This window comes from Xyrauchen texanus, chromosome 14, assembly GCF_025860055.1.
Source record: "Xyrauchen texanus isolate HMW12.3.18 chromosome 14, RBS_HiC_50CHRs, whole genome shotgun sequence".
NCBI classification, from domain to species: domain Eukaryota; kingdom Metazoa; phylum Chordata; class Actinopteri; order Cypriniformes; family Catostomidae; genus Xyrauchen; species Xyrauchen texanus.
Genome location: NC_068289.1, coordinates 34,202,938 through 34,219,601, shown reverse-complemented (window position 1 = coordinate 34,219,601; position 16,664 = coordinate 34,202,938). Strand labels below are relative to the sequence as shown.

Genomic DNA, 16,664 nt, shown 5'->3' with positions numbered 1-16,664 from the left:
CTTCACGAGAAAAACAAAACAGACAGAAAATGCAGCTTGGTGGAAATTACACTTTCCAAGGTTCTCTTTGCCTCTACTGATTCGGATGATCCCCTCTGTGCCCGCAAGAGAGAATTGAATTTTCTTCACAAGGGGCACCTGGAGTCTATATGGAGGTGAAGAATAACTGCTTCCCAAAGGTTACAAGGAGTCCAGCTGGGTTGGTTTGAATCAGTCAGACCCTCAAGGACCACTGGCATGATCTAATTGGCAATGAGAGGCCAATGTCAAAAGCGGGTCTGTTCAAAGAGATAACACCTTAGCTCTGTTCTAAAACCTATTGAGCTGACAACAAGCAGCATTTTGAAGGATCATAGACATAATACTGATTCGAAAGCTTTACCAAAAATTAATGTAGGCAACTTAATTGTAATGCCACTTAAGATAACTTGTTCTCTTAACAAGAGAACATTGCTCATTTGCATGTGAAAATAATAAGTGACACATTTGCATCAAGTTTGCTGGAAATTATAAGTGAACACTCAATTTTTTAAATAATATATATTATACTAGTTTAAAATCATTAAAAACAGACCATTTTATCCAAAATATGTGTATTTTCATGTTTTTGCACTTTTCAGACACGCTGGTGGTTAGCTTAGCAACATGCTAATGCCTAACTCTATTGGAACCAATTGTGTGTCAAGTCTCCCATATGGAGCGCTATGTGTGTACCACTGTTTCTGCCTATACAGAGCATTTAAAATTAGTTACTTATGAGATTCAATCTCTGTTAGAATGTGCCTTAATAAACAGCTCCCTATGTAGGTAGTATGCTGTGAGTCTTTTGGAACAGACCCCTTGTCTTCAGAAGATGTACGTTGGGCTCCCATGGGCATCTGCTGGCAAAGTCACTGAAATGTTTGTCTAGTCGCACTCTAAGAGAATTATACAACGCTGACTCTCCGGAGACACCTTCCCCAGTGAGGGCTTCACAAACAGATCTTTATGTTTAGCTGTGATTCAAGCAGGCTTTGTGTTTTTCCTGCACCCGTAGCATTCAGAGCATGTGTTGGTTTTCCGCTACACTCGCTCAAGGACACAACTTAAAGAGAATCAAGTAGACCTGAGGGACATGCATGTGTGGGCAGAAACAAAGTATCATCAGGCTCTGTTCACCCACAGAGAAGTAAACAATTCATATCGATTTGCTCAAGTGTATGCATCCAAATCTATACTGTTCTTGTGAAATATTTTATTTTCATTCTTTAGTTCTTCTATTCTTTTTCATGATCTGGTTTCCTGTGTATTGATATACTACTCCACATGACTTATTCCCACTCAAGCCATCAAAAATTTCCTGCAGAATGCACAAGACCTCACAGAATACACCAACAGATTTAAATTAGTATTACTTACAAGTCAAAGATGTACAATGAATAGAGCAATAATGCTGTTATGAACCCAATGTTAAATATCACTGCAACACTTACATTGATCAAAGAGCCCATTAAAAAAATAAAATAAATGTGGCCGTTAGTCATTGTTTGTTAGTTTGGAGGCCATCTGTAAGCTATATTTACACACTTTCTTTTTCAGCAAAGAGAACTTATGAATTTGGACTCACCAACTTGATCTTCAATACAGGGTCATATAAAACTTGCTGTCCAAAAAATGCTCTTTATTGTAGTATACTCTAGACCTACCACTGAATATAAATAGAAAGTAGCAAATCATGGTTTTGCCAAGCTGCTTTATAAAATAACGGCTACTGGCGATATTGGTGATAGGACACACCTTTTAATATGCCCTGCCATAACTTCTTGTTTGAAAAGAAAATATGTCAACACAGAAAATAATAAAATAATAAACAATCAGAGGTACTTCATTACAGTGATTTTGGTTAAGGAGAGTTCTTTACCATGGTAAACCCCATTAACTTTGAAAATCACTGTAAAACAGCCTCGGGTGGCACTTTTATTAAATGAGGGCAGCAGCAATATGATAAAAGACACACAGCTTTGATAAATAGTTACATTTTTAAATAATGATAATAGAAATAAACAATTCTATATTTGATTTATAATATTGCCTAAAGCATTAATATAATATTACAATAAGCATCCAAGTAACATTGCCTACAGCGTTAATATAGAATGTGCATACACAAATCTGTTTTTATTGGCATTTTCCAACAGATTTGATTGTTCCAATAAGAATTATCCATCTATAAAACTGCATTTATTTCTTTTTTTTTACAATTTTCAGCCTGCAGAAAACAGACAGACCATACTCCTCCTCCCCTGAACCTCACAAGCGAAGTAACAAGCCAACAAGCCATTATTACAGGGGACCTTAGAATTGTCTGTTTCAAGCCTCACATGTACTCACCACAGAAAATAGCCTCATCTGAGTGGTCGGCACAGTCATTTCTACCATCACAGATCTTGTTGGGGGGTAGGCAGGTGCTGGTGTCATTAGCGCAGGGCTGAGTCGGGGGCTTACAGATGGACGAATCACAGGACTCTTCATCAGAGCGGTCTTCACAGTCATTGTCGCCGTCACACACCCAGCTCTTGCTGATGCACTTCCCTTGGGACACAACATGCGGTTAGACCTCTAAATAAATCAAGCTGTCAGGCCTAATTTTGTGTGTGTAGGTAAGGATGCTGAAAAATCTGTGCACAATTTGAAAGGAGTAAGAACATCAAGCTGGGACGACGTCAGAGACACAGAGAATGTTCTGGCCAGTGTCAGCTTGTTTAAATAGCCTATAATTCTAAATGAAACAGCTACTGCACTCAATTGCTGCAGGAGTTCATACATGTTGCAACCAAGAGAATGCATAACATAAATCGACTAGTTGGTGGAGTTTCCTGAACGACTAGTCGACTAATCAGCCAGTTAAAAAAAGCCCTGTATAATTAGACTAGTTTCAGGATTGGACACGTTTCATTTACATAAGATGCATTCAAAAACAGCTAAGAACAACTGAATGGAAAATAATATAAGGGTTTCAACTGTTTTTAAAAGTAAAAAAAAAATATGACATGACATCTTAAAACCGCTCGTGGAGGGATGCTCAAAAAACAGAACAGAACACAATTATTGTCTGAATGTGTATGGCTGTAGCGCTGGTGCTTTAAAGAGCATAAATTCAAAGACACAACTTTTCAGAGGAGTTTTTACTGTGAAAATTTCCTCACAGTTGAATCTAAATGCTAAATAAATCATATGCTAAATAGATAGATACATACATATATATACATATATATATATATATATATATATATATATATATATATATATATATATACACACATACATATACATATATACATATATATATATATATATATATATATATATATATATATATATATATATATATATATATAAAATAATAATAAAAAATCAAGATTAACTTGTTCCTTGGTGACTACTAACTAGTCGACCATTTTGATCCATCCCAAGACCAGCCAGTTTTTGTATACACTCACTGAGTACTTTATTAGGAAAACTTGCACATCTTACTTATTTTTATGATTATTTAATCAGCTAATCATGTGGCAGCAGGGCAATGCATAAAATCATGCAGATACAGATCAGGACCTTCAATGAATGTTCAAATCAACCATCAGAATTGGAAAAAATTTTGACTCTGGCATGATTGTTGGTGTCAGACGGGCTGGTTTGAGTATTTCAGTAACTGCTGATCTCCTGAGATTTTCAAGCACAGCAGTCTCTAGTGTTTACTCCAAATACAAAAAACATTGTTTCAAAAACAAACAAAATAGAGTGAGTGGCATTTCTGCAGATGGAAACACCTTATTGATGAGAGAGGTCAACTGTTAATGGCCAGACTGTTTCTAGCTGACAGAAAGGCTACAATAACTCAGAATACCACTCTGTACAATTGTATTGTGCAGAATAGCATCTTAGACTGCACAACATTTTGAACCTTGAGGCGGATGGGCTACAACAGCAGAAGACCACGTCAGGCTCTTTATTAGACTGTAGTATTCCTAATAAAGTGCTAATTGAGTGTACATTTTCTACTTATAGAGAACTCTGAATCTGTTCAGCATCACCAGCCAAGTTTCCTTGTGTTCTGTCTACGTTTGTGATCAAATAAATAGGTGAACATTATCCAGCCTGTTTTTTAATCTGTCAAAAAATGTTATTTGGCATTCTGTCTCAGGTGCAGTGGTCTGGAAATGCTCTACATTGCTTTTTAGCAAATTTTTGACAACAAAAGGGAAAAGAACAAAACAATGACAAATTGTTGAACTCGTGTGGTTTGGCTGTTGATGTTTTTTCCCCAAGGCAATCATTTACAATTAGGGAGACTGCAACATCAAAAAGCCCAATGTTGATTGATTTCACTATGCTCAGAGCAGAGCAAAATGTGTGATACAAATTATAGCAAAATATGTTCAAAAGAAATATGGACAGTTGAATTCTACACATGATCCTTTTGCTTCTTTTTCTTCAAGTTTTTTATGCAATATTTATTTAGTTTTTTGGAATACCATGCATACAATTGTTCAAATAACTGACATATATCAAGGAAAAAGGTGTAAGGGAGAGCGGGCACACACTAACACTTGTTTGTTTTTCTTCAATTTGTGTAAAAGTATTCATCATTTTTCATATTCATTTTACACATGTCTGGTACAAATATCCTGTTTCATGAATACAGCGTATACTTTTTTCACCATCTAACTGGAAAGAAGGTAAGTGTGTAGTCACTTTAAGGATCTGGCACCAATCCCAACCCTGAGAATATAAAATGGTCGCTCAGAGTGCATCTAGTGTGACAAGAGTTGGAAGGAAACAGAGTTCGTGCTTGGAGGAAGTTTGCCCGGTGTACATGTGATGTGAGGAGGAACATCTTGGGTTACTGAACTGTAACCCCTGTTCCCTGATAAAAGCAGAATGAGATGCTGTGCTGATTTAGCACTTTGGGAACAACTTTAGAAGTGACCAGCTGTGAATATGTGTGCAACACGTCAATGAAATTGACAAAATTTATAGCCTCCACCAGTGACATCCTCAGGATGCGCCGGTAAAGGGGATATAAATAGATGCGCCACAGGTGTATCGTCAGGTATTTTGTCTGAAGAGCAGTCCTGGGACATCTTTAGTGTGGCAATGAAGTGCAGCATCTATCTTTATCAGGGAACAGGGGTTACATTTAAGTAACCAAAGACGTTCCCTATAAAAAAGCTACACTTTGATGCTGTGCTGATTTAGTGCTTTGGGAACAAGAATATCCACGCCGCTGTGGATGTCCGGACCCCTTACGGTTGTGTAGTTGTGCTCAAAAGTGCGGGAGACACACAGCACACACAGAATGATCTGAAGACAAACGATCTGACGATACACCTGTGGCGCATCTATTTATAGCCCCTTTACCGGTACATGCTGATGATGTCATTGACGTGTTGCACACATATTCACAGCTGGTCACTCCTAAAGACGTTCCCAAAGCGCTAAATCAGCGCAGCATCAAAGTGTAGCTTTTTGATAGGGAATGCCAGTGGTGTGAGAAAGCACAAAGAGGACTACAAAAAAGTGACTGACTACTGAAGTGCTCTGTGATTGAGTTAAATAAAAATCAAGTGATTGAAGTGACAGGTGATCACCTAGGTTTGCTGACCTACTCATTACCCTCAATTTTGACTTTCCCTCTGTGTCCTGAGAGCATCAAACACACCAAGGTACTCTACCAGTGAGAATTGAACCTGGGTCAGATTATACTTGTTGACAGGCCTAATCCTGTCTGGCACCCAAATTATTGAATTATTGATACAATTAATTATTTATTTAAATTTTGCTTAGGGGCTGACACAATTACAAGTGAAATGTTACAACTTGCCCCACCTACAGGGTGAATGGGGTGGAAGAGAATTTATAGTAAAAACCTATCATATCTCTTCTGAAGACATTGATTTAACAAATGGAGTCACATGGATTAGGCTAGAGCTGAAACGTTCTTCTAAAAATCGTAATTTTTGTTCTGCTGATGAAAGAAAGTCATACACATAGGGGATGGCATAAGGGTGACTAAATAATGAGAGAATTAAAATTTTTGTGTGAATTATTCCTTTAAAGCTTGACGAGGCCTCTGTACCAAGCAACTGTTCTACCAGTTACGTAAGTAGGCGAGGCAGACGAGGAGTGGGGATCTACACGCGGGTTCTTTGTTGAACAAAATGAAAATAAACAAGACAGGAACAAAGGAAACAACCACGAGGGGAAAAATGAAACCAAAACATGAAAACATCAAGGGAACACGAACAGGCAGAACAGGCAGAACAGGCAGAACAGGCAGAACAGGCAGAACAGGCAGAACAGGCAGAACAGGCAGAACAGGCAGAACAGGCAGAACAGGCAGAACAGGGCAAAGCATCTACATCGGACATCCACAAACAACGATCGACAGAGACTGAACAAACAACCGGGCTTAAATACAGAGGGGTAATGAAGATCAAATGACAAACAGGTGAAAACAATGATGAAAGCTGGAAGTGATGAGGGCAGGGAATTGTGGGAATTGTAGTTCATGAGAGGTGACAGGTGAAACACAGGGCAGACAACAGGGGATCGTGACACTACCGCTGTACCAAACAACGCAATTGTGCCAAGTGAATGGGAATGTAAATTAGGGTATGTGTGTTATATTTTCAAATTGCAACATATAGTTTTTATTATAAAGGGGCATAGCTTTTGCAGCTCGGTACTCACTACTCACTACTCATTAGTACCTATACATTTGATACTCTTTTACTCTTTCTTGAGTAGTTTTTAGGACAGGTTATTTTACTCTACTCAAATAAATATTTTTTAAGAAGAAACAGTACTTTTACTTAAGTATTATTTTTCAGTACTCTTTCCAACCCTGACTATTTTACATGTAAAACATGTTGCATTCCATTAATCTTGCATTCTAAAAACATTTGCATACAAATTATGCGAATTGGGATGCAGGGCTTGTCTCGTTAGCCATTACATTGTTAAATCAATCTGTGGGACACCTTCACTTGCTTCTTTTTACAAAGAAGGCCTAATCGCGGATCAATGTCGGACAGCGCAAGCCTTATATCATCCTTCACCTGGAGTCGATTTCGGTACTTTGTTTTCAAGGCAGTCAATTTTGAAAACCCCGGTCTTGCACAGATAAATTGAGGCGAATGGAAGAAGTACATTTACGACTGTGTAAGAAAACTGAGGATATTCAGTCATCACACTCAACCAAAAGGACGGCAGAGAGCAAGAGCTATAGAGGTGTTGCAATCTGGTGTCGCTCTTTAATTCGAATAACTGCTCCTCCATGTCAACTGAAAGGTCTTTTCCTGGGCAACTTAAGAGATCTCTGACCCAAGCAAACAAACTGAAATCCTCACTGAAATAACGGCCGAATTGTTGTTTCTGTCCTTCAATGTGTTGAGCGACTGTGTTAATCAAAGTAGATACATTTATCCCTGTCTCTTGCATACTGTCAGTGAAGTTGGGAAACATTTCACATTTGTATTAATCAGCCGATCACACCAAAGATCCAGTTTGCCAATGGATGCACTAAATTTGTCTGAAAGAAGCAAGATGTTGGCATCTCTCCCATGCATCAATGTGTTCAAAAAATTCAACCTGTTGAAAATGCCTACAAGGTATGACAACTGTGCTAACCACAGGGGGTCGCCCAGGTAACACGCTAGGTCAGACTTCGCATCAACAAGAAATGTCTTTATAGAGGCGATATAAAACCCGACTTCTGGAGAGCCAGCGAACCTCTGTGTGAAATAAGAGCTGCTTTTGTTCTTCTCCCATTTCCTGACAAAGCAAGGAAAACAAGCATGCATTCAATGGCCATGCTTTAATGAAATTGGCCATTTGCACTGCCTGCTTTAAAACTGACTCCAGAGACTCAGGCATTCGCTTTGATGCGAGAGATTCACAATGAATCATACAGTGGATCCACTTGGCTAAATGGGCTATATGCTGGACACGAGTGACCAGGCCGCTAACCCTCCCAGTCATTGAATGGGCCCCGTCTGTGCTTATCCCAAAACATTTATCCCATGACATGCCTGCATCCCGTATATACCCATCCAGAACTTCAAACAATGCCTAGCCAGTTGTGTGCCCTGGAAGAGACCTGTAAATTGAACTTTTGGCAATTTCTTTCAAAGTTTATTTTCTCTACATAGTGTGGATATGGCAACAAGTAATCAAATTAAGTTTCGTCCTGTCAGTGTGTGGAAATGTTTCAACCACTTGTGTTACAACTAGCCCCATGTTAGTTTGTCCATCTATGTAACAGTCCTAGGTTTTGTGAACAGCAAAAGAGAGTCAGGGGTGTGACCCAACATTTTTATCCAATTAACAAAAACATTCTCTGTCTGTGAATCATTTAGCACTTTGTGGTTTTCTATAATGTCTTGGGAGGGCAGGGCATTGGAAAGAGGGCGTGTGGGTAAAATTAGCAAATGGCAAAAGTTAAGGCCACACTCTAATATTTTGTTTGTTGTTTATGTCATCTTGGACTTATATTGACAACTAGCTGTGTGGATGCAGATGTAACAGCAATCAGTTCCCTTACGACTTCAGTCCACTTGACATTGCGTTACTAACGCATATGGGGAGTGCCTTCATACAGGACCTATTTGAAACCTCTCTACAATAACGCCAATATTCTAATATTGGCTATGGTGTTTGAGCCAGCCTGTTTTGGCGCGAAACTGACCGCTCGTTTTGGCGCGAACTGACTGAACCTCTTGTCTCGAAGCCCTCTATCTTCGCCGTCGATTCACAATAGTCAGCGGACGGAATCTTCACGGCAGCGAGAAGACTCTCCGCTCCCCTGCAGTGCTCCGGCGAACATCACTCCGCCTCGCCGCTTGACGCTTCGCTGGTGAACGGACCTCAGCATCCTGATTCTCCGCAGCGCGTCGGCAGGTGTAGAGTATCCTTTTAAAGCAAAATTGTACTTGTGTGTATAAATGTAAGTTATATAAATATAAATCTATATTTATATTTATATATCTAGAAGAACCACTTACGTGTTCACATTTTTTCAAGATGTTGTTCCGTAAGTGTTCCTTGTACGAGAGACCCATCCCACCATCAGACAAGCATGAGAGCTGCGTTTTCTGTCTGGGCCGCGCCCACGCAGAGTTAGCTCTCATGGAGACAGACTGTCCTCACTGTGAGGACATGAGTCTCAAGTCGCTTCGCTCACGAATCGCCCTAGTTCTGAGGGACGATTCAGCCTCTCGCGCCCTCCCACCAGCCTCTTCTGTGATTCCCGAGGGTTCACACAAGGAGGCACGGTGGGGCCGCGAGGCCGAGCAGGACGAACTTGAGGTGGATTTCGTGCCGGCACACGCCCCACGAGCCCCTCAATCTCCACGAAGCGCATATATCCCCATATGCTATGTGCGAGACGAGCTCCGGCCCTCTGATGAGCGTGCGCCTCATCTAGTTTGATGGATCTGACGCTAGGGATGATAACGATGTCATGTCTTTCGCCACATCAGGCAAATGGTCAGTGGATAATGCTGCCGCCCCTCCCCCAGCGAGGGCGAGGAACGTGCACGCACCACTGACAAGGAGATGCTCCGCGTCCTTACAAGGGCAGTCAAAGAGCTTCACCCTGACTGGTCTCCCCCAGAGGAACCTGGCGCGCTCGCGCAGTGACGCCATCCTCTTTAATGTGGATCATTTCTTTGGAAAGAAAGCGGTTATGCCCAATTACCCCCTGTGGAGGAGGCGGTAGCGGCACACCTCTGCCCAGCGAGTAACATGTACATCCTTCCAAACCGTGTCGACAAACGTCCGCACTGGCGGGAAAAGCTTACTCAGCAGCAGAACAAGCTGGATCAGCACTCCACACAATGGCGGTGCTCCAGGGCAGAAATGAGTGATAAAGAAAAAGCCACTATTTTAGATGCTCTTTTGTCTCCAGCCAGCCTTTTTGGCGGCTCTATGAATAAGTTTGCTGAGCGTTATGTTGCGATTCAGCAGCAGTCACAGGCTATGAGACACTTTATGCCCACATGGAGTATATCACAGCCGGTTCGCCCTCGCTCTGTTTCGAGTCAGCGCACGACTAAAAGCCTCACAGGCACCTGCCTATCATTACGCGCAGCAAAGCGCTCCTGACGGGCAATAGCATTTGAAGCGGAAAGCAGAGCCCGCGATTCCCTCCGGGTCTGCTCCAAAAAAGGCTTGATTGGAGAGACACAAAACGCTGTTCCCCATCTCCCCACTTTTGTTGGTCGGGAAAGGGATATTGTTATTCAAAATGTTGTTTCTGTGTCTTGCACTCAAATAAATGCAATAATAAAAATAAAAATGCAATAAGTGTAAAAAAGAATACAGCATTCATTGCAAATGCACAAGATGCTCACACATTCTCAATAAAGAGCCCCCTTTTCCTCTTCAAAGCACACACATTATGCGCAACCGCTTCCCTAGAGTGAGCGTCGCATCATATCATACAGTGAGCAAACCAAACTGCCCTCTGTCCCATTATGCGGATGCGTGGCCATCCCTAACGGGTATTTCAGAATGGGTGCAAAAACGATCGAACAAGGTTATACGATCCTTTTTTTGCACACCGGCCACCTCGTTTCAACGGCGTTCTGTCTTCCACGGTTTCGTCCGATGACGCGCCAGTGTTACGAGCCGAAACATACCTCTCATCGTGAAAAACGCGATCGAGATTGTGCCAAATTGTCAAGAACAAAATGGTTTTACAGCCGTTATTTTCTTGTTCCAAAGAAAGACGGCGGGCTTCGGCCAATCTTGCATCTGAGACATTTTAATCACGCATTTGTAAGCGCCTATTCAAAGTGATTATTCAGAAAAGGATCTTATCGCATGTACGCCCACATGATTGGTTTGAGTTGATAGATCTGAAGGATGCATACTATCATATCCAAATTGTACGACATCACAGGATGTTTTTGAGATTCACGTTCGAGGGAACAGCGTATCAATTCATAGTCCTGCCATTCGGACAGTCTTTGGCTCCTCGCACATTCACAAAGTGCATTGATGCGGTTGTCGCCCCTATGAGACTGAGCGGCATGCATCCTAAACTACCTCGACAATTTGCTGTTACTGCCGCAATAAGAGGTTTTTTTATGCCAGCACAGTTTTACTGCTTCAGCCATTTTACAGTGTCCATCTCAGTTAAAACCGGGGAGAACATTTCCACTGAAACTTGTTTCATAAAGCACTGGGATTTGTGGCGGTGGCATCCGTTAGTCATTCCATTAGTTCTCTTACACATGAGACCTCTTGAGTGCTGGCTGAAGCGCCGTGTGGTGCGACGTGCTTAGCGCCAATGACGCATGCGCATCACTATATCCAGCCTCTGTTCAGCACCACAGACAGATCCTCTTGCATTTTACCAGCGAGGTGTCGCGCTGGGGCAAGTGTAACGCAGTGCCTAAAGCCATCATCGGCTGTATTCCTAGCCTTAAAGGCTTTCAGTCAGAAATATCAAACTGTCATGTCCTGGTTAGCTCAGACAACATGACAGTTGTGGCATATATAAACCGCCAAGGCAGAATTCAGGAGACTTCACCCTCAAACTGTATTGAGGATTTGGGAAATATCTGGCAAAGCAGAAATCAATCTATTTGCCTCAGTGGAGAATACTCACTGTCCCCTCTGGTACTCGAAGTCCCAAGTTGTCAGGCGAAAAGGGGTGACCATGGATGCTTCCAACACAGGTTGGGGGGCGGTGTGCAATGGACACCCAACTTTTGGCACCTGGACAGGTGTGAGGAGGGCGTGGCACATCAACCGCTTAGAGCTATTGGCTGTAATTCTAGCCTTAAAGGCTTTCAGTCTGAAATAGTGAGCTGTCATGTCCTGGTTTGCTCAGTTAACATGACAGTTGTGGTAAATATATAAACAGCCAAGGCGGAAATTCATTCACCGCCACTGTCGAGAATGACGCGTCACCCCCTCCTATGGAGCGAGCATCAACTCTCCCTGAGAGTGACATATGTCCCAGGCTGCCTGAATTACTGTGCACATCTACTGTTACGCTAAGGGGTGATACCAGGCGAATGGAGACTTCATCCTCAAACTTTACTGAGGATTTGGGAAATATTCAGCAAAGCAGAAATCAATCTATTTGCCTAAGTGGAGAATGCCCACTATCCCCTCTGTTCTCCGAAGTCCCAAGCCCCGCTGGGAAGGGATGCAATGGCACACAAATGGCCGGTGAAAAACAAATATGCCTTTCCTCCAGTATACCTGATCCACTCTGCCATATGCAAAGTCTGAGAGGACAAGGAAACGTTCTATTAGTTGCACCGAAATGGCCAACCAGCCATGGTTTCTGGAAATGATGGAGATGCTGTACAGCTCACCATAGGAAATACCACTGAGGAGGGGTCTCCTCTCTCAGGCACACAATTTGGCATCCCCAGCCCCAGCTGTGGAACCTGCATGTGTGGCTCCTGAATGGAGCATACTAAATGCACCAGAACTGACGTGTTCAGTCATAAACACCATTTTACAAGCCAGAGCACCGTCCACTAGACGCCTCTATGCACTAAAATGGAAGGTGTTCGCTGATTGGTGTCTCTCACACAGCAAGGACCCAGTAAACTGCCCCATACATGAAATTGTAATATTTCTTCAAGAGCGATTAGACGCAGGACTCACCCCGTCAAAGCTCAAAGTGTATGTGGCAACTAGATCTGCGTATCACGCACATGAAACCGGCGCCTCTATAGGCAAGTATGATTTAATCATAAAGTTCCTTAAAGGAGCAAGACGATTAAACCCATCTCGGCAGGCTACAGTCCTGACTTAGGATTTGACTTTAGTCCTAAATGCTCGCGCAGAGCCCCCCCTTCGAGCCTTTGGACTCTGTTGATTTGCGTATGCTCTCTATTAAGACCACACTACTGCTGGCTCTGGACTAAGAAAAACGGGTCATTGACCTACATGAATTATCAGTCGACATTTCATGTCTGGAGTTTGGCCTGGTCTTTCTAGAGCCACTGTCAAACCCAGGAAAGGCTATTTACCCAAGGTCCTGACCACACCCTTCAAAGCGCAGGTGGTTCATCTCCAGGCCTTCTCCCCTCCTCCATTTAATTCAGGTGAGGAAAAATCATTGCATTTGTTATGCCCTGTGCGGGCGCTACATACATACGTTGAGCATACTTGCCAGTGCAGACTGTCTGATCAGATCTTTATATGCTATGGAGGACGTGCAAAAGGGATGTCTTTCTCCAAGCAAAGACTTTCTTACCCTGGCTTATGAATCGCAGGTTCAGACTTGTCCAATTGGTGTTAAGCACACTCAAATAGAGGTGCCTCCTGGGCATGGACGTATGGTGTGTTCTTATAAGATATATGTTTTGCAGCAGGATGGTCCTCGCAAAACATGTTCGCAAGGTTTTACAACCTAGAAGTAACATCTCTTTCTTCACAAGTCCTTGCTATTCATTGGCCATATATATATATATATACATACATATATACTTATGCCCCCTTTTTAAGTACGGACTCCACATCATTTACACAATCACCTGCATTCAGGCTGTTATAATGCCATAAATCACAAGCACTTCATTATAAATAAACTCCCTTCCCGGCCGGGTTCATAAGGAGTAATTCATACAATATGGCTATAGCTCATTTATTCATTATGAGTGCTCTCCTCCTGGCCATCATGAGGATCACTCACTGCGGCATATACATGTCGGTCGCCGTCCCATAAGACTGCGCCGCCATGTTTCCTCTCTAGGAAATTATGTCGTGTAGTGTGGCGTGATGGGATTCTGTTCCCCATATGCGTTAGTAACGCAATGTCAAGTGGACTGAAGTCGTAAGGGAACGTCTCGGTTACGTACGTAACCTCGGTTCCCTGAGACAAAGGGAACGAGACATTGCGAACACTAGCCGCACCACAAGACTCAGAGTTCTTGAGGCACGAGCAATGCGCTCCTTGTTCTCAGTCAGAAATTCTGAGGAAATGGTGTCTGTGCACCTGTTTTATAGCAGTCAGTTCGCGCCGAAACGAGCAGTCAGTTTCGTGCCAAAACAGGCTGGCTCAAACACCATAGCCAATATTAGAATTAGAGAGGTTTCAAATAGGTCATGTATGAAGGCACTCCCCATATGCGTTAGTAACGCAATGTCTCGTTCCCTTCATCTCAGGGAACCAAGGTTACGTATGTAACCGAGACGTTTTTGTTGCCAATGCCATTAAAGAACTGCACTATTCACAGTCAGCCATGATTCATTAATTCATTATTTTTTTTATTTATTTAGTTTTTACATTGGAGGGTTGGGGAACCTAGATAAAGTGAGTAGTATTTGGCTGGTCAAGTGATCTTAACATGGCGTCCCCCGTGAGGTAGCCCAGACAAAAATAAAACCAGTTATATTAGGATACAGATAACATATTTATCTTACTTGACTTATATTACTTTTTACCAAAACTAATATTAATTTCATTAGGGGTAAAAATATTTAAATTAGGAAAAAAATACAGAGTGCATCTATTATCAAAATGGCTAAAATAGTTTATGGCACCTTTAGTACCTAATGGACCTTTTCACAATTAGGACATCTTTCATTTTTGTTAGGAATGACAAAGAGGCTGCGAGGGATATACTTACAGTCTCTTCAAATGTCTGTGCTGTTTAAAGAATTGTGGATAATTTTTCTGATGAAAGGCAAGGAATTATTTTACAAGAAATTTCAGGAGACAAACAATTCCAGAAAACACGAGTTGTGGAAAATTAGAAGTGGAGTTCCCTATCTGCCACTCACTCTACATTGTGTCGATGTAGTGATACTAGGGGTCTAACTTGGGAGCCCCAATCACCCCTGATATCTGAGAAAAGGCCAAAGAGAATTGGCGAGTGGATTTTGCATTCCACTCCCCAAGACATATGGGTATAAAAGGAGATGGCTTGCATCCACTTTTTCAGATTTGTTCTTCAGAGCCAATCAGTGCAGAGCTTCTCACTGTCATTTCATTCACCTCAAAGAAGTGTTCAGGCTGTTGCATATACGACGCATTACAGAGGGTTCTCTCTCCTCACCTAGATTAGTGCAGATAACACCCTGGGCACTTCAGCTGCCACACAACTAAAGAGCAAGTTTCGCTAAAAGAGTAAAGCACTGACTCGGAGCATCTTTTAAAAGATGCCTTTCTGTCTATGTGCCGTTCCTGGTTGTGGTTGGTATCTTTCATCCTCTGATGGTCACGAGCGCTGTCTCACATGTATTGGCCGTAGTCATGCTGAGACAGCGTTCGTGGATGGCTGATGTTCTCACTGTGAGAGCATGACCATGGCAACATTGCAAACATGGCTTTCTTTCTTTCATAGAGGGAAAGCCACTCCAGCCGCTCCCCATCCTGGTCCTTCTGTTTACATGCACTAGGCCATGGCAACTAGTGCTTGGGGCGATATGGGGGCTTCAATGGGAGGATTTCCGCTGGGTGAATCCCCATAGACCTCCCATTCCCCAGCATGCTGGTTTCCACCGGTCAAGATCATGGAGGAGTCAGGCGGCTTGCCCCAGGGTAGGCTTAATGTCTCATTCGGGGCTCAAGTTAAGGATGAGGTATCGATCAAAGCATCGGAGAGCGGGCTTTTGTAGTCTGACGCTGAGGACTTGACTGGGCTCCCACCATCTGGTGCGGTCACCCAGTCGGAGGCCGACGTGGAGCTGATGGGTATGCTTCCTCGGGGTGGCCAGAGGGTACACAGAGGTTCCTCGGGTGGAGCAGGAGATTGCGGTGCACCTGTGCCCGTAAAACACCACCACCTAGCGGAATCATCCTAGGCTCCCATCCAGGGCCTGTAAGTTCACGTCATCCTTGACGACCAAGGCTTACAGTGCTGCTGTACAGGCTGTCTCCACCTTGCATGCCATGGTTATGCTGCAGGCCCACCAGGCCAAGGCTCTGAAAGAGCTGCACGAAGGTAGTCCTGCCCCGGGGCTGATGCAGGAGCTATGCTCGGCAACCGGCTATGCCCTGCGGGCATGAAGGTCATGCAGCAGGCTCTCGGGCAGGCAATGTCCACTATGGTGATCCAGGAGCTCCATCTGTGGCTCAACCTTGCAGAGATGAGGGATGCCGACAAGGTTCACTTTCTTGATGCCACATCTATTAAGGTGGCCTGTTCGGTGACACTGTCGAGGACTTTGTCCAGCAGTTGTCGGCAGTCAAGAAGCATATGGAGATGATCCAGCACATCCTGCCCCGGCATGCCGGCGAGATCCCATGCCTAAACGCGAGGGCGTCCACCTGCAGCAGTAACAGCCTGAGCCATTGGCTTGGCCTCTGCATAGAGCCTCCCGCAGGAAGGTGATGCCCTCCGCCCCTCGGTCTGGTGCCAAAAAACCCCAGGAGGGGTTCGAAGCATCCCTGATATGGACGACCCAGAGGGGAGGAGACCCGCTATCAACCAGGAGGTTCTACACAGACCACTCCATCCCCTGGTAGAAGGCAGGGAGGAGAATATTTGGTTTCCTTTTTATGATTTTGCTGCAACCCAAGGGGCACCGTCAATTTAATAAAAAAAAGAGCAGTTCCCTCATTCTCTGGGTCACATACTCCATGTCTACGGCCGTCATTGTCATGACAGCCGTACATCAAACACTCACAACAGGGACACTGCAGATGCAAA

The 16,664-nt window shown here is 43.2% G+C and overlaps 1 protein-coding gene across 1 annotated transcript in view; it reads right to left on the bottom strand.

Annotated features, from left to right (window-relative positions):
* Positions 1-16,664, bottom strand: part of lrp1bb (low density lipoprotein receptor-related protein 1Bb) — a 491,998-nt gene that overhangs the window by 164,985 nt on the left and 310,349 nt on the right. The window contains exon 21 of the mRNA XM_052142560.1: positions 2,371-2,571. Coding sequence (XP_051998520.1) covers positions 2,371-2,571 — 201 coding nt within the window. The remainder of the gene's footprint in view (positions 1-2,370; positions 2,572-16,664) is intronic.